This window comes from Glycine max, chromosome 8 (genome assembly GCF_000004515.6).
Source record: "Glycine max cultivar Williams 82 chromosome 8, Glycine_max_v4.0, whole genome shotgun sequence".
Lineage (NCBI taxonomy): Eukaryota > Viridiplantae > Streptophyta > Magnoliopsida > Fabales > Fabaceae > Glycine > Glycine max.
Window position 1 is genome coordinate 18178638 of NC_038244.2, and position 23038 is coordinate 18201675.

At 34.1% G+C, this 23038-nt stretch overlaps 2 protein-coding genes across 4 annotated transcripts; both read right to left on the reverse strand.

Annotated features, from left to right (window-relative positions):
• Nucleotides 1–13: 13 nt before the first annotated feature.
• On the reverse strand, nt 14–3078 carry LOC100817421 (U1 small nuclear ribonucleoprotein A). 3 transcript variants are annotated; one of them, XR_415586.4, is made up of 7 exons: nt 2619–3078; nt 2290–2537; nt 1958–2049; nt 1795–1864; nt 1610–1692; nt 783–1075; nt 14–347 (listed from the first exon to the last, which is right to left on the reverse strand). XR_415586.4 is itself a non-coding variant. In XM_003531721.4 (6 exons), exons 1-6 carry the CDS (start codon nt 2986–2988, stop codon nt 982–984), a joined length of 957 nt encoding a protein of 318 aa, XP_003531769.1. In that variant the 5' UTR covers nt 2989–3078; the 3' UTR covers nt 14–981. The 3 variants fall into 3 exon arrangements, 1 of the variants encoding a protein (XP_003531769.1); XR_415585.4 differs by having other exon boundaries at nt 14–555; XM_003531721.4 differs by having other exon boundaries at nt 14–1075.
• Nucleotides 3079–4698: 1620 nt separating this feature from the next.
• On the reverse strand, nt 4699–7825 carry LOC100817949 (D-3-phosphoglycerate dehydrogenase 2, chloroplastic). Its single transcript, XM_003531722.5, has 5 exons — nt 6639–7825; nt 6179–6555; nt 5985–6095; nt 5789–5884; nt 4699–5691 (listed from the first exon to the last, which is right to left on the reverse strand). Exons 1-5 carry the CDS (start codon nt 7246–7248, stop codon nt 5020–5022), a joined length of 1866 nt encoding a protein of 621 aa, XP_003531770.1. The 5' UTR covers nt 7249–7825; the 3' UTR covers nt 4699–5019.
• Nucleotides 7826–23038: the final 15213 nt, after the last annotated feature.

A 23038-nucleotide genomic window follows, 5' to 3' on the forward strand; every position in this document is an offset into this window, starting at 1 on the left:
ACTCATAGCAGGATGAGGATTCCACAACCATTACTCTATTTTGCACGGGATTAATTCTTAACCTATCAGTTTCTTCTGTTACAAGATTAAACTTTTGCTACAATAGTAGATTTTGAAAACTAGCACAGAATTAGCTAGTCGGTGACAAAAAATAGTCAGTCAGCTGTTTAATGAGAAACTCAGGCATCATATAATTGAAAGGCTGTTTCCCTTGATAATCAATCGACAGAAGTTCGAACCTAATTTGACGGTAGTTCACCCAAGCAAACAAAAAGTTACCTGCAATGATATGGCAGCAGCAGTAATGGATCTCCCATTATGAAAGGAAGCTTTGTCGTTTCGAAATCCTGTATAAATCAGACAACATATAACTCCCGGGATTTCTTTGAAATAGCTCTGAATTTCAAAGCATCAAACATCAATGCTCTGATTAAATGGAGTCATGAATGACGGATTCAATTGGGGGAAAAGAATTCAATGTTGTAATGACAATGGTAATATGATGGTGGAAAGGGCAGCATGACCATTGGTATGACATCCTTATTTCTCCAGACCCTAGCCAAGTCGTGACATGAATTCAAAGTAAGCATCACCATAAGATGTCATGTCAAATAAGCACCAAATGAACCTAAAGTTGCAAAATAGAAGCCAAAATCTGTTTGAATAACATTCCTAATGCCAATGTAAACAGAAAGTATATGACATAAAGCACACAATTGTAACAAAATTTAGACCCATGCATCAAATCTAAACGCCTATGAAAGTAATCCAGGAACCAACACCTGCTGCCAAGATATGCATGTCCGACTAGTATAACATAGCCAAATGTATGTATATGATGCCACTGCATTCATTCACATGAGCAAGGATGCTAATGGCGATGACTTGATGATCAATGGATGCATGTGACAGCAGCAAGATGCATCCTATTATGTAGTAATATTTGTCGGAGCATAAAGAACAGAGTACATCCCCTTCAAGCTACTGATAAGTCATTGTTGGTGGAGCTCCATTTGCACTAGGAACAGCAACAGGAAGATTATCTTTCCTTTTTCCAAATGGATTTTTTGAATATCTACTAAGAAGTCAAGAAAAGCACAAAACAAAATTCCTTGCACATATCATAATGTAAAAAATCACAAGCAATTTTATACCAAATTGAATGCAAAGGATGGGAACTTTTTTAATGCAAATTTGGCAGATAATGGGTGGTAGGAAAAATCAAAAGTTAAAAAATATGAAGCACAAACCATAAGATTTACAATATAGTTTTGCCCTAAGAAGCACTAATACTTTGCATTTTGCAGCAGTATTCAAGTTAGATTATACTTCAAAACAATTGATAGTATCAAGGAAAAACCCTTTGAACAAATAAATACTTGATTTGAAAGAAACATGTGGTTCTAGTAACATTGATGCATAGGCACATTAAAGACAAAAAATAAATAAAATCATGGTACATTGTTACAAATGCAAGCATTTTAGCAAAAAGGTCTTGTGTAGTTGCCGGTGCTACAATCAATTTAAGAAAGGGAACATGTGAGGGGGGAAAATCAGAAAGCAAACATCGGGATGATTGATCATATTGATAATATATAAAAAAGGATATTGTATCCGCATGCCAATGGAACCGGAACTTGGGATAACAGCACCCTGCAGATTATGGTGCACATTTGTAGCACTATTCACATCCTGCAATAGGTCATTATAAAACTGAGGGAAATTTACAAGAAGAATAGCACGAGTATTCACCAAATAATAAGTTAGAAAAAGATCTATGAAAAGGTCACTGACTTCAAACTCGATGAAGCAAACTGTATGCCTCTCCTGTCTTAAAATCTTCATTTGCTTAAAACCAGGTTGTCTGCGACACAAAGTTGTTCAAAAGATTTTCCCCATACTTGAGAGCATGAAAACAGAATAGAAGAACCACTTTCAAGGGATAAGATGTACTTACACGCTGAAAAGGCCCCTCACTTCTTCCTCGTTTATGTTCTCTCCCAAGTTCCCAATAAACAGGGTGTTGCAAGGAGGGTTATCTTTTGTGTTCTGTACAAAACAATAAAGATAAACATAGTAACACACTATGTTACTTATCATGTATAGCCAACTCTAAAGGGCATACACAGAGAGTTTTAATAAATTAAACATGAGATAACATAGCAAAACAAAAAATAAAGCAAGATTAGAACTCGGGTAAAAACCCATCTATCGATTTTTTATTGCCATAAGATGACTCGATACATTATAACAATATGTATAGAGAGTAACAGTTAAGCGAAGGATGACCTGAACTGGAACATAAGTGCTAGGTGCTGCAATGGGAGCAGGAGTGGGCATTGGTACAGGTGCAACGGGATAGCCTGCATATGGATCATATGGAGGCGGCGGTGGCGGCGCCATGTATCCATGTGGTCCCCACACAGGAGGCGGAGGAGGATGAAAAGGAGACGGACTTGTATAGCCAGTGTGTGTATAATCCCCGGCTGTCCTTAAGCGTTTACTTTGATCAAAAGCACCCGCATCAGCTCCGATTCCTACAAGACAAGCTAGGGTTTCAGTTACACTTTCACAATAAGCATTAATTAATTTCAATTTGAATAAATTCCAAACCTCACCTCTTTTGACGAATAGATTTTTCTTTGCCATCTCAGTATGGAGGACGGACTTGGTGTCGGGATCGAAGAGCATGTCCTGAAGAATGTCTTTGGCGGTGAGTGCTTGGTGTGGTGCGGAGAAGAGAGCAAAACCCATTGGCTTCTCAGCTTTGAAATTCAATTGAGATGCTTCGAAACCGGGCAACCATCTCAGCAGATTCTGCAGCTCTCTCTCTTTCACGTCTTCCGGAAGACCAGTTATGAATATAGTTCGAACCTCCTCCCCTGGGTGAGGAGGAGGACCGCCCGCGGCTGCCGGAGGAGGAGGAGGAGGAGCGGCTGCCGCCGGAGCCCATTGCTGGTGGTATGGATGGATGCCGGTGCCAGCCATTGCGTTGCGATCAAACCCTAACCCCAATCTTCTATATTATACTATTCTTTAATCTTTAGTATACACTGCACTCCTCCTACTGTTTATGTTTATGTAGTACATTAACAAATAAATAGTGGAAGGAAATTCGGATGTAGCATTAGCATTTTAAGATTTCATCAAAAAATATAATATAAAAATTTAACAAAAAGATGTTTTTAACCAAATTTTCTCTTTCACAATAGACTAATGTTCGTAATAGATTTAACCAAATTAAGTATTTTTATTTCTCACTAGTATATATTTAAAGATTTCACACAAGTATCGATCAGTTATTTTGTTAATGATTTTTAATTTTTGTTTTATAAAATATATATTTTAGTTATTAATATTAACTTGTATTTTATTAGATTTTTATTTCTCATAATTTTTAGGAGACAAGTTAAATCATGTTGTTCATACTCTTACTAAGACATCAAGATTTATTACTTGTAGTCAAGTTTACAATTCTATTCCCAATAATTGTATTCAAAATTTGATCTGAAATGAAATATCATAAGTGTTATTTCTAAAAAAAAAAACCATAATTTTATGTTTTTGGGAAGCTAATTTTTTGGCAGCATTGTTTTCAGAAAGTTAATTTTGTGGATGCTTTTGCAAATTTTGCCAAAACTCTCTATTCTGGTTGTAAGGTGTTTGATAACCCCCTTCCTTTGTTTCTTTTCATCTACATGCAGATTTATTTTTGTGAAGACATGCAGATTTATTAGGGAGTTTGTTTCCTGTTGGCCTTTTGGTTCGTCTTGTATAAAAAAAAATCCATTATAGTAGTACCAAAATACTAATATTAGTTGTTATTATGTTAGTGTCTGCATTTATTTTTTAACGACAGAAGATGGTGATGAAAGAACAACCCATTTCAAGGAATATATTTAAGTAAGCTTATCAAAGTCCTTTTAATTTATGAATAAACAATTGTGTGTTTGATTTCTGTTAAAGATTAATCTAATCTAACATTCATTTAAAGAAGTTTTTTCGTTTGCATGTTTAGATATTCGTATCAACAAAAATCCAAACACACTATAAGAAGTTAGACAAAAGACAAATTTAAAGCATTTTATTAAGTTCGTGAGCTATATATTTTGAATTCATTTACACTTACATTCACGTACACGGACGCGCATAGTCGATTTAAGGTGATGCTATATGTGTAACAGACTAATAGTTATATGCAGAAATACACACACAAACCAATGTCTTTGCCAATTAAGTGTGCTTATGCAGTGGTCTAGTTAACATTACCCTTGACTTGATATATTATCATAATTCATAACACTATAATTGTAACCAGTTTTTAGATTTTGTAATTCATTGAAATTTTGAAATATAAGTGAACTGATACAGGCATATTTCTTTGTACTAACTGTCACAGCATTTAGGGGCAAAGGATGCCTTTTTAGTTTTAGATTTGAACCTTACTCTGGTGATAGGTGTTAAAGCATCTTCGGATGAAAACAAATGGATTGCTTCCATTGCTTGAAACTTGAGTAAATTCAAGTTGGTACATTATTCATTATTGGCGAGTCTCTTGCCTTTTCCCTTCCAAATAATTACAGTAAATTATGTGATACATATGGCGTATGCGTGAATACCTTAAGTGGTGTGTGTGTACCACCGAGTAAATGTTGAAAGCTACAAAACATAAGTTGTTGAAAAGATGATACTGCAATAGAAAAACAATGCACAGGCCACAGAGGTGCACACTACTAGCTGCAAACAGCTAGTTTTATTCTGAATCATCCAATCCAAATTATATTACATTCGCATACCATAGCTTCAAGTTTCCTCAAATTGTCCATCAAAATACCTCTTCTACGGTGTAAAAACAGATCTAGATCATCTGAAGTGCATGTGCACTTGAGAATTGTCAAAAAAACAAAAACATTTCTTTATAACCAAAATAGTAGCTATTTTACTTTCTAAAACGTACCATCCATAGATGGTAGGTAGATACGCATGATTGTTTGTATACCATTACATTATCAACTAGTACTAGAGCTTGAGGAAGACGAACTCTTCAATGGCAGACACGGCTCCAATATTGTCAAGAGCCTCCTTGTTTGGTTCTTCATCGACACCAATAGCCATAATAGCCTTGTTCCTACGCGATGTCCTTCCCACACTCATAAAGCTCACATTCACGTTTTGTTCACCCAGTATGTTTCCAACACGACCAATCATGCCGGGCTGATCCACCTGTCGGCACAGGATTAGATTCCCTTCTAAGCTCACATCCACATCGAAAGATCCAACACATGTCAGGTGGGGTTCTCCAAACTTGACTCTTCCGTCAATGCTTATCTGACCACTCTCTGATACAGCACTCGCAAATTTGGAGTCCACGCTAGATATCTGTACCTGGATTGAATCAACAGGCAGCTCAGGAGATGAATCAACAACCACTCTTTCCTCACTTATGCGAAGCCCTTTCTGCTTGGCTATGAAATCCGCATTCACAAGGTTCACAATGGTGTTTGAAATTGGTTCAATGAGGCCTTTTGTAACCATGGCTCGCAGAAGTCTAGTGTCCAAGTCATCTGGGCCCCTAGCTGATCGATAAACAACCTTCACAGATTTGATTCCACTTCCTCCACACACCAACTGCACAGCTAGCCTGCCCAGCTTCTCAGCCAGCACCACATATGGGGCCAATTCTGACAACACCTGATATTCATCACAACATGTTTTTGTTTTGTTTCAATATTGCAATATTTATGGAAGCAATAACAATATTAGATGAAATGTGGCAATGATTGTTTACCTCAGGAGCAACCATAGGAGCATTGACAGCAGTGGCTGAAAGTTCCCCCTTCAATGCTCCAAGCACAGCCTCTGCTATTTCAATAGCTACACCCTCCTGTTGATTTGAAATTGGTCAGGAGATGATACACAACAGAATTGAAAGCAGGATAATCTATATTGATCTCATCTAATACAATAGAAAAGTAAAAACAAACCTGTGCCTCTTTGGTGCTAGCTCCAAGATGAGGGGTAACGGTGACATTCTCGTGTTGCACTAACTTACTGTCTTTGGAAGGGGGCTCCTCGGTGAAGACATCAAGAGCAGCCTGCTCCATATGCAATTGAGACAAAGTTAAAGTAATTTGAATATGCATTGAAAATTGAAAGAAGAAAAGAAGGTGGGGTTGACCTGAGCAACGATTCCACTGTCGAGTGCTCTTACTAATGCATCTTCGTCAATAACACCTCCTCTTGCAACGTTGACAATGCGAACACCCTTCTTCATCTTTGCAAAAGTGTTGTCATTGAAGATCTTGTTAGTAGTTGGAGTGAGTGGCATATGGAGGGAGATGAAATCTGCAGTGGTGATGGCCTGATCAAAGGACACCAGATCCACACCAATAGCACGTGCCCTATCAGCAGGAGCATAGGGGTCATGAGCAATCACGTGCATGCCCAACCCTTTGGCTCGCCTGGCCACTTCAGATCCAACTTTTCCGAAACCCATCACTGCCAATGTCTTTCCAACCATGGAAACACCCACATACTTGCTTCTCTGCCATTTTCCTGCAAAATTAACACCAGGCATCAACAACTCTTCTCAAGCAACATGAATTAAAGAAGAAGAAGAAGAAGAAGATGGAAATTACCAGCTTTGGTGGAGGCGTCAGCCTGGGCAACGTTGCGGGCCATGGCAGCGAGGAGAGCGATCCCATGCTCGGCAGCGGCAATAGTGTTTGCAGTTGGCGCATTAACGACAAGGCAACCAAATTCGGTGGCTGCTTGCAAATCCACGTTGTCAATCCCCACGCCGGCTCTTCCCACAACCTTCAACCTTCCTTTGGCAGCTTCAAACACTTCCCTTGTCACCTTCGTCCCGCTCCTCACTATAAGAGCGTCACAGCACGAGATCTTCGTGCACAACTCCTCCTGCGAGAGCTCATACGCGCATTCCACGTGTCCAACACCGCGTAACACCTGCAGTCCTGCCTCTCCAAGTCTCTCGGAGACCAGGATGGTGGGCTTTTCACCCAGAGACCCAAATTCCTCGGAGTTGGAGCTCCGCAAAGAGCTTTCTGTCGGCTCAACTGTTTTCAATACGTTGTTGACCACCAAGGAACGTTGCTGAGAGAGCTTTGGGTAGATGGGTATGTGGGAGGTGGTGTTGATGAAGGAGACATGATATTGATGAGAGAACTTTGACTTGGTGAAGGCAGAGAGGAAGATGATGGGTTTGGTACAAGCTCTTGAGGATGCCATTTTTTCTCTGTTTCCTTGATCTCACTCCAACAAAACCGTTAGGGGCTCTTTATAAAATTATCAATCATCCCTAGGACTAGAAGCATTCATTTTTATTTGTCTATATATAAAACCAAGAAACAAGGAGGACTGTGCGCAAATGAGAGGTTTGTTAGATGGTGGATTTTTCTTAAAACAATTAATTATTTCTTTTCCAAAAAAAAAAAACAATAATAATTGGGGTGGGTGAGTCAGGAGAATACTCTTACCAATCATAAAAATGTCTACTTTCAAATTTTCAAATTATAGTAAAACACACAAGAGAAATAGGTAAGGTTTGTGTGAGTGGATACTGGTAGTGGTACAAATTAAAAAGTTCAAGCAAAATTCCTATTATTTTCATTATAATTGTCAGCTATTCATCTCTCCATTGAAAGATTCAGCAAAAAAAAAAATCTCCATTGAAAGTCCGTGGACAACTTACCAAATTTACAAGAAAAAATGCATTTGACTTGGCTCTACAAATATGGTATTCCACTCGTTGTTAGTAAGAGACCCTATATTCAAGTTCTTCTCTTTGGAAAATTGTGGGTAGATACATTCAATTATCAATGGAGTAAATTCATCCCATTTATTGCCTCTGTCATTGATTTTGAAAATGAACCTTTTTCTCAAAGCATTATTAGTCAACATGATTATCATGTACATCATTCACTTGGTGGTTGATGCTTTTTTAAGTTTTTTTTATTGTTGTTGCTAAACAATCATTGGTGAAGAGGCTAATTAGTGCGCGCACACAAAGTAGGTCCAGTAATACACGAATCCAAATCTAATTCAATGTCCTAAATGATTTTTTTTTAATCAGAATGAACATATTCCTTACCATCTGTTTGCATGCGAGATTTAAAAATTTATACGAAATTCAAATATATAATATTTTGATTATCTTATTTAAATTTTTTTTATTTTGTAAATATTTTATTTGAATGAGTCAATTCAATTTCTTGTATTTTAATTTTCTTGTTTAGACAAAGTAATTCAATTTCAATAAATTCAAATTAAACAGGAAATTATAAAATGTAAGGAACAAAAAAAAGTAACATTATTTAATTTAATTATCGGGTATTGGAACAATGAAGATATCACCGTTGTTGATAGCAGTGCTTCCCATGACATTAACATTCATCAAATCCGTGAGAGTGGTGAAGTACCTAGCAGCAACGACAGCGAAGGTATCAACATAAGAGAGGTAAATCGCGGGGAGAGAGTTATCAGAGCCGTTGAAGCAGGTGCAAGGGAGAGGAACAACGAGATTTTGGCCCACATCAAGAACTAAAGGGTCAGAAATGGAGTTAGCCTCGGGAAGCTGGTCGGAGGAGACGAGGCTGGCGTAGACAGCGTCGACAATGGAGGAGGGTGTCAGAGGGGCGGGTCTTGTAATGAGTAGCGACGGATTTGCAAATGCCGTCGACATAGGAGCAGGAGATGGGTACTTTGAGGAAGAACTTCAAGGTGAGAATGTGGTGCTCCAAGTCGGGTAAGAGATGTCGATGGCATTTGCGGTGAGAAGCGCAATGGGGTCGATTTGGAAGAGTGTGTAGACTATGAGAAAATTAGAATTAGTTGATTTTTAAGAAAATTTCATATTACTCATTTTTTGTTAATTAAAATTCTCTATTAAAATTCCAAATATTTAATTTTTCTTTAAATTATTATCCAAACATTAAATTTAAAATGAAAAATATTTAATGTCTCATTTAAAATGAATTACTCTGTTAAAAATATTCATTCAAACACAAAATTATGGAATTTACGAACGTAGCCAAACTCTGTTTGGTCACCACACACACACAAAAAAAACACTTTAGGAGAAAGTGTTTGTATAACATGATTTTTTAATTCAAAAGTACACGTCTTTCCCTTTCACTGCTGTTACAAAGGGTCACACTCATACTCGATTTTTTTCTTCCATCTCCCAGTGGTCCAGTCCAGTACTGTTTCCCAACTTGTGGAAAGACTATCAAACGAGCACAGCCTGGATCATCTCCAGCAATAATTTCTCTCCAACAAAAATCTGGACCATACATTATGCTCCCTCTCTCTCCTCTTGATTTCTGCACAATAATCAATTAAAGATTAAGATTTTGCTAGTTGTATGCTACACAGCAACTTGACCGGAGAGGATCTTACTTCCAATCGACCACGTTCTTTGTACTGTTGTTTATGTTTTATAGCGTTCTCCTTTTTTTTGGTTGGTGAAATCATAATAAATTATTTATAGATTTAATAATGACATCCGTACACTTTTTTTTTAATCCTTTTCCCCGTTTATTTGTTCTATCTCTTTTTTTCACATCATTGATGGCATGTTTGAATTTAATTTTGTGATGCAGTTATCCACATTAAATGGAAACAACTCCAAATTGCTTTCATGTAAATTTAAAATTGGACGCGGAAAAAATGGAAGAAGCACGTTAAATTACTTATCAGATCAGCCATTTAATTTTTTTCCCTCTTTCTTTTCCTACATGTATATAGTAGCATATATACCAATAATTTTCCTTCCTAAAATTAAATGATATAATGTAACATCAAGAAAAAAAAACGAAAATAATACTGTTGAGAAGTATATATAATAACTGGAAAGTGAAAGGAAGAGAGAAATATAAAGAAAAAATACAAGGAAGAAACAGAAAAACGTAATAAATAATTGATGAAAAATAAAGAAATAGATAAGAGAAAAAAACCAAATGAAAGTGAGATATATAAAAAAATAGGTGTACGAATATAAAACTCACTTTCATGGTTGTTTTGTCGCGGAGTGGGTAGGGTTAAGGTACCACGTTAGTTTGATGAATAATGCATCTTTGTCCCACCTCAATTCTCACGCACTCGCCGAGTAGTTTTATTTTGGATTCTAGTCCAAACGTCACCGTATCGCACCGTCACTCCTGTCTCATTTGTCGTTTTAATCAATAGTAGCCAACTGGTTTAAACACATTAATTATAATTTCAATCTTTCATCTTAATAATCATATTTATAATGGAAATTTTATTAACGGAGTCCAAATTTCTTTTGGTAATCTTCAAAGGGATCAATCTAAACTCAAAAAAGAAAGGCAATAATTTAAAAAAATAAAAGATAGGTGAATAAGAATTAATTTAGATAAGTTTCTCCGTAACTATTCGTAGTAAAAACATAAAACAAATTAATGTGTTATTATTGATATAAATTTACGTACGTTGATTTTTCTAAAGGACTTTTAATTTAATTTATGCACAAACTACTTTTTGTAAATTAGTATTTAAATAATTAGCTCACTTTTTTCTTCATAAAATATAATTTAATCTAGGCTGAATTTGGTTGAAGCAGAAAAACCCGTCTATTTAGAAAAAAAGAAAAAATATATCTTTTAACTTTTATTGAAAAAAAATGAAAATTATAACTATAGCACCAATTATATATATGGAGTCAGTTCTACATGAAGCTCATTTGACAATTTTTCAAAAAATTAAATTCAATTTGAATATAGTTTTGCCGAATCAAACGTTGATAGCCTAAGCTCACCTATAACTTCACTCAATTTTATTATACTTAAAGAGTTAACATTTGATATATTATTAGCGAGTAAAAATGTTACACCAATAACAGAAAAAAAAATAATTAAAATTAGTAAAACATATATGTTTAGCGTTTCCATGGAACAACGTGCTCGAGATGTGTATTAACAGCATCAAATGAAAAGTAGTTAGGTTAGTTAGAACAATCAGTTACAATTAACCTGAGAATCATTCATGTACATTTATTGAAGAACCTACACAATGAAAGCAAGAAGCATATTTCTGATTTTCCAGAACTGAGTCTTAATTCTTTCTCTGCATAACCCGATATCCTTACACTATGAATACAACATCTTCTTCTCTATCACGAAATATCGGGTTTCTTTACATGGTATCAGAGCTCTTCAAATGAGGAGCTCTGCTGCGCACTCACTATCCTCCTATCCTTCTTTCTTCCAAACATTCGCTGTTCATCATGAACGAAGCTGCATTCAACAATGTTGAGAGTTATTTGTACCTTCATCCAAGCGAAAATCCAGCTGCTGCTCTTGTCTCCCCAGTGCTGGACTCAACCAACTACCATTCATGGAGTCGCTCCATGATCACTGCACTTAGTGCCAAAAACAAGCTAGAGTTTGTGGACGGAAGCGCGCCGGAACCACTTAAAACGGACAGAACATACGGAGCTTAGCGACAATGCAATAATATGGTGGTATCCTGGATAGTACACTCAGTTGCTGCTTCTATAAGACAAAGCGTGCTCTGGATGGACAAAGCCGAAGATATCTGGAGAGACCTGAAGTCGAGATACTCGCAGGGAGATCTTCTAAGAATCTCCGATTTGCAGCAAGAAGCATCGACATTAAAGCAAGGAGCCCTCTCTGTGACAGAATACTTCACTAAGTTACGCGTAATTTGGGATGAGATTGAGAACTTCAGACCTGATCCAGCTTGCACCTGTAACAGCAGGTGTTCTTGCTCAGCTTTCACCATTATTGCGCAAAGAAAGCTTGAGGACTGAGCTATGCAATTCTTGCGTGGCTTGAATGAACAGTATACAAACATCCGGTCCCACGTATTACTTATGGATCCCATACCAGCCATATCAAAGATCTTTTCGTATGTGGCACAACAAGAACGGCAACTGCTAGGTAATTCTTCTTCTCCCAATTTTAATTTCGAATCTAAAGAAATCTCCATTAATGCTACGAAGTCCATTTGTGATTACTGTGGTCGAGTGGGGCACACTGAAAGTGTGTGCTATAAGAAACATGGTATGCCTCTGAATCACGAGACGAGAAACAAAGGTAATGGAGGAAGGAAGACTTGTACACACTGTGGAAGGATAGGACACACTGTTGATGTGTGTTACCGGAAGCACGGATACCCGCTGGGATATAAACCCTTTAATGGAAGATCCACAGTCAATAACATGGTGACGATGGATAACAAAAGCCCGGATAATCAGACTCAGCATCACGAATCCCAGGATCTCATTCAATTTTCCCCAGAGCAATATAAAGCCTTACTTGCTTTAATCCAGCGGCCATCAATCGGAAACACGGCGTCGGAGCAAACCAAACAAGTTGCTTCAATATCGTCTTGCACCACTGATAAGCTTCCTAACCCAGGTATGTCTCAACCTATCATGAGCTCCTGGATACTAGATTCAAGAGCCACGGACCACGTAAAATGTTCCCTAAACAATCTTCATTCATACGAATCGATTAACCCAGTTACAGTAAAGCTACCTAACGGTCATCACGTTCACGCTACCCATTCTGGCACTGTGCACCTTTCAAAAACTATAACCTTGTTCAACGTTTTATACATACCCACATTTACTTTTAATCTCATTTCTATTTCGAAACTTGTATCTTCCACTAACTGTGCCTTGATTTTTTCTTCCACTTCATGTATGCTACAGGACACGAATCTTCGTATGAAGATTGGTATAGTTGAAGAGAGACATGGCCTCTATCACCTTATACCAGACCAAAACGACAAAGCCATTTGCTCAACCATTGTTCATCCTAAGTGCAATGTAATACCAATAGATCTTTGGCATTTTCGAATGGGCCATCTATCAACAGAAAGGCTACAATGTATGAAATCTTATTATCCTATTCTAAGAAATGATAAAGATTTTGTGTGTAATACATGTCACTATGCCAAACACAAAAAGCTTCCCTTTTCCTTGAGCATTTCACATGCATCACATATTTTTTATTTGCTTCATATGGATATATGGGGTCCATGTTCAAAAACGTCTATGCATGGGCATAAGTATTTACTAACTATTGTTGATGATCACTCACGATTTACATGGATACATCTTATGAATACTAAAGCTGAAACACGAAACATCATCATAAGCTTCATTGCATCCATTGAAACTCAATATAATAAGAAAGTCAAAACCATTAGAAGTGACAATGGGTCTGAGTTCCTCATGCCCAGTTTCTATGCATCAAAAGGAATCATGCATCAAACAACATGTGTAGAGACACCCGAACAGAATGGCATTGCTGAACGCAAGCACCAACACTTGCTTAACGTAACACGTGCACTCTTGTTTCAAGCTAACTTGCCTTCGAGTTTTTGGTGTTATGCATTATTGCACGCAGCATACTTAGTGAACTGCATTCCTACTCCCTTTCTACAAAACGCATCTCCCTATGAGAAGCTACATGGACATATTCCAGATATATCTCATCTCCGCATTTTCGGTTGCCTATGCTATGCTAGCACACTCAAAGAAAACCGAAAGAAATTAGATCCTAGAGCACATCCTTGCATTTTTATCGGATTTAAACCAAACACAAAAGGATATTTGATTTATGACTTACATTCACATAGCATCACTACATCACGAAACGTTGTGTTCTATGAAAATTATTTTCCGCAAATCATTAACTCACAACACTCAGATATAAAACCTAGCACATTACTCCCAGAACCCTTCTCCATTACCCAACATGACCCAACTATAGAAACCTCACCAACACTACCTCCAATACATGAACCCGTAACCATTACACATACAGTGGAACCCATTTCCTCACAACCCAGATGCTCAACACGACCCAAACAAGCACCAACGTACTTACAAGACTACCACCGTGAGCTCTCTTCGCACGATACCAATGCTTCAACGAAGGTTCGTTACCCCCTGAGCTCGGTTCTTTCTTATTCACGATTGTCACCTACACACAAGCACTTTGTCATGTCCATTACATCCATAGTTGAACCTTCCTCCTATGCCGAAGCTTCTAAGCATGACTGCTGGCTTAGGGCAATGAAAGCTGAATTGCAAGCTCTGCAATTGAACGAGACTTGGAAACTCACTCCTCTTCCTCCCCATAAGACCGCCATTGGGTGTAGATGGGTATACAAGGTTAAGCATAAAGCGGATGGCTCCATAGAAAGGTACAAAGCACGTCTCGTAGCGAAAGGCTACACACAAATGGAAGGGCTTGATTATCTTGACACGTTCTCTCCAGTGGCGAAGCTAACCACCGTACGTCTCCTCCTTGCTGTTGCTGCCATGAATCATTGGCACCTGAGACAATTAGATGTTAATAACGCCTTCTTGCATGGCGAGCTAGAGGAAGAAGTCTATATGCAGGTTCCACCTGGCTTAACCGTTCCAAATCCGAATCTGGTATGTCGTTTTCAACGTTCACTCTATGGGCTCAAGCAGGCGAGCCGTCAATGGTTCGTGAAGCTATCGGGTTTCCTAACAATGCATGGGTTCCAACAGTCTCACTCAGACCATTCCCTTTTTCTCCGCTTTAATGGTTCAGTCACCACGATACTCTTAGTATATGTGGACGACATTATTTTAACAGGCAACAGCAACACTGAAATACAGGAGATGCTCACATTGCTTGATCAAGCTTTTAGGATCAAGGATCTTGGAAACTTAAAGTACTTCCTTGGCCTGGAAATCGCGCGTTCCTCTAAGGGAATCCATTTGTCCCAAAGAAAGTATACTTTGGACATATTATCTGATTCGGGTATGCTGGGATGTCGACCAAACACAACTCCGATGGATTCCTCTACAAAGCTTCAAGCTGCGACAGGAACTCCGTTATCAGCAGAAGCTTCTTCTTCTTACCGGAGACTCATTGGCCAGCTCATATATCTCACTAACACCCGTCCCGACATCGCGTATGCAGTACAACAACTTAGCCAATACCTGTCTAGCCCCACGAATGCCCATCTTCAAGCAGCCTACCGCATATTACGCTATCTCAAGGGCACACCAGGCTCCGACATTTTTCTTTCCGCCACCGGAACCCCTTAGCTCCGAGCTTTCAGTGACTCGGACTGGGCCGGATGCCAGGATTCCAGGAGATCAACCACTGGTTTCGTTGTTTATTTCGGTTCTTCTCTTATCTCATGGCAATCTAAGAAGCAGTCCACCGTTTCACGAAGCTCGTCGGAGGCTGAATATCGAGCCCTAGCCTCCACCACATGTGAACTTCAGTGGTTAACTTACCTTCTTCGCGATTTTCGAATGACATTTGTTGAACCAGCTATCATTTACTGTGATAATCATTCAGCGATTCGGATTGCCACCAATCCCGTCTTTCACGAACGAACGAAGCATATCGAGATCGATTTCCATGTCGTACGTCAAAAGATCACCTCGGGTCATCTCAAACTGCTCCCAGTATCATCATCCTTGCAACTCGCGGATATTTTCACCAAAGCTCTACCTTCCACTGTCTTTCAGCCTCTTTGTAACAAGCTGGGAATGTTAAATATCCATTCCCAGCTTGAGGGGGGAATATTAACAGCATCTAATGAAAAGTAGTTAAGGCCGTTAGGTTAGTTAGAATAATCAGTTACAACTAACCTGAGAATCATTCATGTACATATATTGAAGAACCTACGCAATGAAAGCAAGAAGCATATTTCTGATTTTCCAGAACTGAGTCTTAATTCTTTCTCTGCATAACCCGATATCCTTACACTATGAATACAGCATCTTCTTCTCTATCACGAAATATCGGGTTTCTTTACAATGTGTGAAATTTTGACATGATTTTAAACTATACAGTACATCCATTAGGTCTTTTCTTGTAAAGGTATAAGTTTTTCCAATTACAATTTCTACAATAAAAGCGTTGCTCGCTTGCTAGTATACTAATATAATTAGAACTGTGTATCGACATACAATAAGAAGGAATTCCATTAGATGTAAATTAAAGAACTCAAACTCTGAAATAGTCAGACTCATATATATAAAATCATCATAAATTTGAATATTACTTACTTTTTTATCTCTAAGAAGGAGTATTTTTTTATTTTAAGATCTACAAAAAAAATTACCTTATTTTAATCAATTTGGAAGTCGAATTCTCCTTCTAACCTTTTTCACCTCTTAAGCTAAAATGCATGTCTATTAAACTCAAAAAGTATAGCTTTAAGATTAAAAATTAATTATATTAACAATATTAACGTATTTTATGATTTTCTTATCCTTCTTGCACAAATCCATAAATTTTGTTCTTCATGTGAGCTGAAAGCATTCTATTTTTATTAGACATAAAATTAATTTAATTAGTTATTAGAAATTATTTGAATAAGTTAGTTGGCTACTTAAGTTATAATTATTATAAGTTATATGAGTAAGATATATTAGTTATTTTTTATCTTTATATAAATACATCAACTTTATAATACTTTGATCAATGAATGAATTGAATGAATTCGAAAATTATCGATAATTTTTTTCATTCCTAATAATTCTAGTGGCTGCGGAAATTAATAGGAAGAAGCTTGATAGCATTAATTGAATAACCACGTTCACGTGCGTAGTGAAACTGAAGCTGACGATGTCTCTGTTACAAATCTGGGTAGTGAAACTAACGATTGAATTTGATTCAGTAGTGAACTTGAGCGAATGAAGTACTAAGAAGAAGAAGAAAAAAAAAAAGATACCCATCAAGATTCATATGGACATATTTACATATCCATGTGAGTTGGTTACGAATTAAGATGGACAGGCAGACATGTAAAGATTCATACGAAGATATTTAATTTAGAATATGAAGGCTATTTATAAATTAGAAGAATGAGCTGGAATGAAATAAAATTAGTATTTTTGTTTGTGTAATGTATAGGATAAATATTGATTTCATATAATTAAATTTATGATAAACCAGTTATATTTTGATACAAAATTATTTTTAATCATTGATAATTTATTTTTAAAAAATTGAAATTTAATTTAAAATAATAATGAAAATGATAGGTCAAAAAAGAAGAAAATTCAGGAAAAATGGTTCAAAAAAATGATTTTTTTTGAATAATTATTTTTTCCATTTTTTAAGCAATTATTTTCTCCATTTTTTTCTGAAGTCACAATTATTTCTCCTTAAAAATAGTTTTTCATGCACATTTCAGGCTGCCTAATTCAAAGTGGTATGATCCGAATGAATTATATTAGTTCATCCATAAGGAAACATTCATTAGTGGGATGTTGCAAGTAGTATAAATTCTATGATACAGAGGATGAAAAAGGCTTTGATGGTTGTCAACTTGGCATTATTCAGCAAATTAGAGAAAACCAAATTCACTCAAACAGTTTGGGGGAAAATGTCATTACCAATCCACCCCATCCCATTTGTTACAGTTTCTAAATTGTGGGTTAGCTTAACATTGGTATCCAAATTGTACATATAGAACAATGTATAAAGGAGATATTTCTTTTTTGTGTATACATCTTTTTTGATGTTTTTGTCTCTAAATTAATTAGAAATCGCAACAACACATGTGTAAGTTGGTTGGTTTCTGACTTATGAAAGTAATTCAGTTTGTTTTAAACATAATCTCGAATGTCACTGCTAATTTACGGGAGGAGGTTATTTTCACATTCTGCCTATCTTGTAGACTGTAACATCTCTTCAATCTTCTTTCTTAATCATCCTTCTTATGCTTTGGTCAGTCTTCTCATTATTCAATCCCCTTTTCTTCTTTTTTTATGTTTTTATTCTTAATTTTAATGTCACATATGTGTTATTCACATGCACACTATCAATTAATTAGTGACCTTTCTTTCAATTGATGGCAATGTTACATTCTTAATTGCAACTTCAATTCCTTGCTTAGATAATTTGTTTTAAAGTAACTATTTGCTTCAAAAATGGAATTTTAGGTTGGAATTTTTTATTACTTTTGGGATGTATTTGCTGAAAATTTGTTCCGGCGAGATTGGCTCAGAAGGACATAGTCCTGTGAATTTCGCCGAAGGTTTGTTACATCGTACTAATTTTTTCTTTTGAAAGTTTCTATTTAAGGTTTAAGATTTGTGTGACTAAATGAGTTTTTTCTAGGTAATTGTAGTTGCTCTGCTGCTTCAAGATTCCATTCAGGTGTGTAGTCGAAAGGTGGAATATCTCTACACCCTGGTCTTGCGTGCTTTGGAGTTCCTTTCTCATAAAAGGTTTGATTTTTGGGATAAAGTTTCAGCCTATATTCACATTTTGTTATGTAAAATGCATTTGTACAAGCATTGTCGTCCATGGAGGGGAGTTCGATAATTAAAATGTGCGATTGGGAGCGTGTGGGAGAAAGGGGCTTCTTGTATTATTTTTTTAATTCTTTTTTGGTAATTTGTAGTAGTTTTTAATCCCCATAAATTATATTTTAAAATTTAAATTTACAAAAAAATGTCATGGAGGTTCCAATAGATTTGAATTCATTCAAACATAATTTCAGGCCAAAAAATCACATATTTTAATTTTCCATGGATGAGAAAATGGATAATTTTTTTTACAAAGAACAAAAATAAAATTTACTAATTTTTTTAAAAATATATATATATTTTAATCTTTTTTTTTTCATCACTTCAAAATTTAAAAATGACTATTTTGTAGGAATTAAGAACATACTTAAGTCTTTAAAAAAACATCATGAAACTTAAATATAAACAAATAAAAGTAAGCATATATATAGGTTAAGTTATAAAAACAAAAACAAAAAACACAATTAAGCATTTTTTACCACGTCAAAATAAAATAAAAATGTTATGTTTCTCCACCTATTACATTAATAATTAGACGAAATATAAGGTTGAAGATTCCATTTTATCAATTAAAAAGTTATAAAAACTAATTTAGTACAATTAAAATTATGATTATTAAAGTATTAAATACAACATAATTATTTTTTTTTCTTTTTTAGGATAGGGTAGGACTTGTTCTTCTTAGACGAGCAATGCTTATATGATCATACACATCCCATTGCCCCGAAGGTACAAGGAAATAAACTATAATTCATCTTGGACAAGTTAGGGATGAAAGCATCATTCAGCTTACGGGCAAACACATAATGGTTCAATCTTCAATGGCCATTGGCTTAGTTGACTTTTAAGCAAGTATAAATTTCAACGTCAAAACAAAACAAATTCTTTATTTTGAAAGGAAATCAAAGGTCTTTCTATTAAGGATGGACATGTAGTATTTCAGCCGTATGGTATTGAAAAACATTTTTGCTTTCCCCCCAATCTTCTTCGGTTTCCACCATACTGCCATTGTGAGTTGACTATATATGCAATATACGAGTAATTCTTGCTCTGACAGTCTGACTGATCAGTTATTGTTTCTGAAAAATGGAAAGATGAATATAGAATATTAATTTTGTTACAGTCTTACAGACTAGTAGTCTAAGTTCAATTTATATCACATTTTTATAAATTAGTCGTTCATGTAGGACTTTGTTCAGAAAATTAGAGTCTAAGATAAAATATTTAGAGAGGTATATATAAATTGACAAATTTTATATTAAGATTCTAACTTTTTCAGCTACAAAATTATTTATTAAAAAAATTATGAATAAATATTCTGTTATTTCACTCTAAATATAATTCACTCAGTCTATCTCAAATCATTAATGTTGATCTAAAATAAAATTCAAACGGCTTTAATTTTGAAAAAAAAAATCTTTTAACATATACTATAGCATCTATCATAAAATTGTCAAAAATATTTTATATGTAATAAATTAGTTGTTGCATAATATTTAATATTTAAGTTATAATTTTTTTGGGACATACCATGAAATATATACCATAAATAATGAAAACAATAATTAGATCACATAAAAACGGAAATAGTTAGAACATATAAAAAAATTAGATAATTGCAAACTTGCATGGCTCAAGCTTCACTTTTATTGTTCAATATATTTTCCTGAAAGAACTTTTTTTTTGTTATGAATATCGTCAAGAATCTCATACAAAACTGTATGAGAGATAAATGATCGAATTATTTTTATAGTTACATATAATAGAGAGAAAATTTTAATAGTATTGAAAATAAAAATAATAATTCAATGTTTTCAAAATATGAAACTAAATAGTATATATGATTTTTTTTTTTTGATAATGGTATTGGTATGAGATAGTCACCTTCAGAAGAAGTGATTAACCTTCGTCAGAACACACATGGTAAATATTTTATTTTCAACACGATTTATTTCATATCCAATGATTAATTAAGATTCAAATCCTAAATCACTTAGTTAATAGACATAAATCACTACCACTTATGTCAACTATTGTTGTTGATAAAGGATAAATATGATGTATGTTCACATTTTTAATGATAGTATATTATATTATTAACATTAAATTTATACATGTGTCACAAATTTATACATGTGTGTTCTTTCTATAATTTAAATTTTTTGGATTCATCACTCTAAATACACATAAAAGCACCCATTATTACAAATATGAAACATGTCCAGAGAGGGTCTTTTTATGTTAGCTAGAGAAAAATAAAGCTAGCATTAAATCTTATCGTGGAATGTAAAGATAAAAATAATGAAGTTATGTGAGAATTTTAAAAATTCATGTGTTAATGGTATAATTTTTGGATAAGTTTGACATTGACATACATTAAATATGGGTCAACCATTACTATAGAATATCGGTAGAAAGTAATAATCTATTTATATATTACTAGGGAAAAATTCTAAAATTTTAAACAAAAATAAAAGAAAAAAGAATCAGTAGTTGAATAAAATTAGAGCTGACATAAAAGAAAAAAATTGACATTAAAAGAGAAATGGAGTAGTTATTGGAGTTTAAAAGGGAATAATAAAAATTTAAGAAGTGATTCAATTATCTAATAAATTGTTTACACTAGATGTAGATACGCTGTTTATTATTAGTATAAATAAATTAATCTCAGATTTTTGTCCCCATAGATAAATTAATTGTATTAAAAATTATATATATATATATATATATATATATATCAACTATTAGATTAAAATAAAATATTAAAATTAAAGTATTTTAAATTTATATTAAAACTTTATTTCAATCTAAATCCTTCGAAAGATTTATCAAATAAGAAATTAAATATTTTAAAGATTTAATTTATGTCCATTATCGAAAAAAAATTATATAAAGATCGTCAACACAATAACCATTATCATTGTGATTACTGTCATAACCATCATCGTTACTACTAACATGATCTTTCCCGTTATCACTTCCGCTAAGATCGTCACCATAACAACCACCACCATCATGATTGATACCATGACCGCGATGGTGGCAACGACAGCGGGAGAGATCATGTTGGTGGTAACAAAGGTGATCATGGCGGTGGCGGTGATGGTGATGAAAATCACGATGACATCATGACGGTGGTAGCAATTGATGATAAGTATGGTAATGACTATGATAGTTGTGACAAAAATTGTCATGACGGTGACCGTGGTGGTCATAAAAATGATTGGTTTTAGATATTTTAAAATTACATAAGTTAAATTTATTAAGATATTTAATTTTTTATCTGATAAATCTTTTAAAGATTTTACCGTTAAATAAAACTTTAATTTAAATTTAAAATGTTTTAATCTTGATCTTTTATTTAAATTTAATTATTGAAATTGATCATTTTCAATATGATGCATCATCTCTTTATATATATATAAAGAGAAAAGTCATGCAATTAACGAGCATATATTATATATTTATTAAATTGTGAAAATAATTAATAAATACATTAAATGTATTATATCCAACAAATATGATATTTAATAATATTATTACTGTTTGTTATGTATTGTATTTAATAAATACATTAAACAACTATAATGATTTATTAATTAAGTGTTATGAATATGAAAAATATTTATTGATTTATTTATTAAAGTTTGAAACAACAAATACTTAATAAATTTGATGAATACATCAAATATATTATACAGCAATAAGTATCATATTTAATAATATTATTAATATTTTTTATATATTATATTTAATAAGTACTAATAAATACAATAAACAACTATAATGCTTTATTAAAGTGTTATGAATATGAAATGATATTTATTTATTAAGATTTGAAACAATAAATATTTATAAATATAATAAATACATTAAATATATTTTATTTAATAAATACAATAAACAAATATAATGCTTTATTAAAGTGTTATGAATATAAAATAATATTTACTTATTTATTTATTTTATTATTATGATAATTATTAAAAATATAAAAAAACTCTATTATTATTATGATGACGACGATGCCATGATTGTCAAAAGTCTATTGCCATATTTTGACTTTTTTTTTAATAAATTAGACATTGACGTAAATTAAAATTTAGATTAACTAGTTCCGTAGACTTTCGACAAAAGTAATAATCCATTCATACATTATAAATTATTTACAATTAAGAACTGAAGGACTGAATATAATTATAGTTATTTTTTTCTTCTAAAAGTAAGGTTTTGCTAATCAAAAAGTTATGAGTCCAATGAAGAGGTAGGGTATTGGTTAAGAAATACAATACTCTCCCCACGTGTCTCATATACTTAAAAAAGTATCTAAATTATTAGTCATGTTATATTTTGTTTAAATTGTTTTTTTATTCTTGAAAATCAATAAGTGTCACAAGAATTATGATAACACACATACTTGAATTAACTGAGATAGTCTGCATTTATTTTTGTTTTAATTGTTTGGTACACATAATTCTAAAAATATAGATAGTGAATTTACAGACAATTTAATTCAATGTTATAATATCATTAAATTGATATATTTTAGTTTCTTAAATGTTGATTGTGGTTGCAATCTATCAATTGATCAGCGGTATATGTAAAATTCATGTCTCTATCAACGGTTATGAACAACTCAAGTTTCTTTTACGATGAAGGTTATTACAAAGAACACACATTCTAAAATCAATTAATTAAATCATTAAATTTATT

Excerpts from the sequence above, each read along its gene's own strand:
- LOC100817421 (XM_003531721.4), bottom strand. The coding sequence starts at position 2,988 with ATGGCTGGCACCGGCATCCATCCATACCACCAGCAATGGGCTCCGGCG. Across the intron at positions 2,050-2,289 it reads GCACTTATGTTCCAGTTCAG|AACACAAAAGATAACCCTCC; the intron begins GTCATCCTTCGC and ends TGTTTTGTACAG. Across the intron at positions 1,076-1,609 it reads TCCATTGGCATGCGGATACA|ATATTCAAAAAATCCATTTG; the intron begins ATATCCTTTTTT and ends ACTTCTTAGTAG.
- LOC100817949 (XM_003531722.5), bottom strand. The coding sequence starts at position 7,248 with ATGGCATCCTCAAGAGCTTGTACCAAACCCATCATCTTCCTCTCTGCC. Across the intron at positions 6,556-6,638 it reads TGACGCCTCCACCAAAGCTG|GAAAATGGCAGAGAAGCAAG; the intron begins GTAATTTCCATC and ends TTAATTTTGCAG. Across the intron at positions 5,692-5,788 it reads CTCCTATGGTTGCTCCTGAG|GTGTTGTCAGAATTGGCCCC; the intron begins GTAAACAATCAT and ends GATGAATATCAG.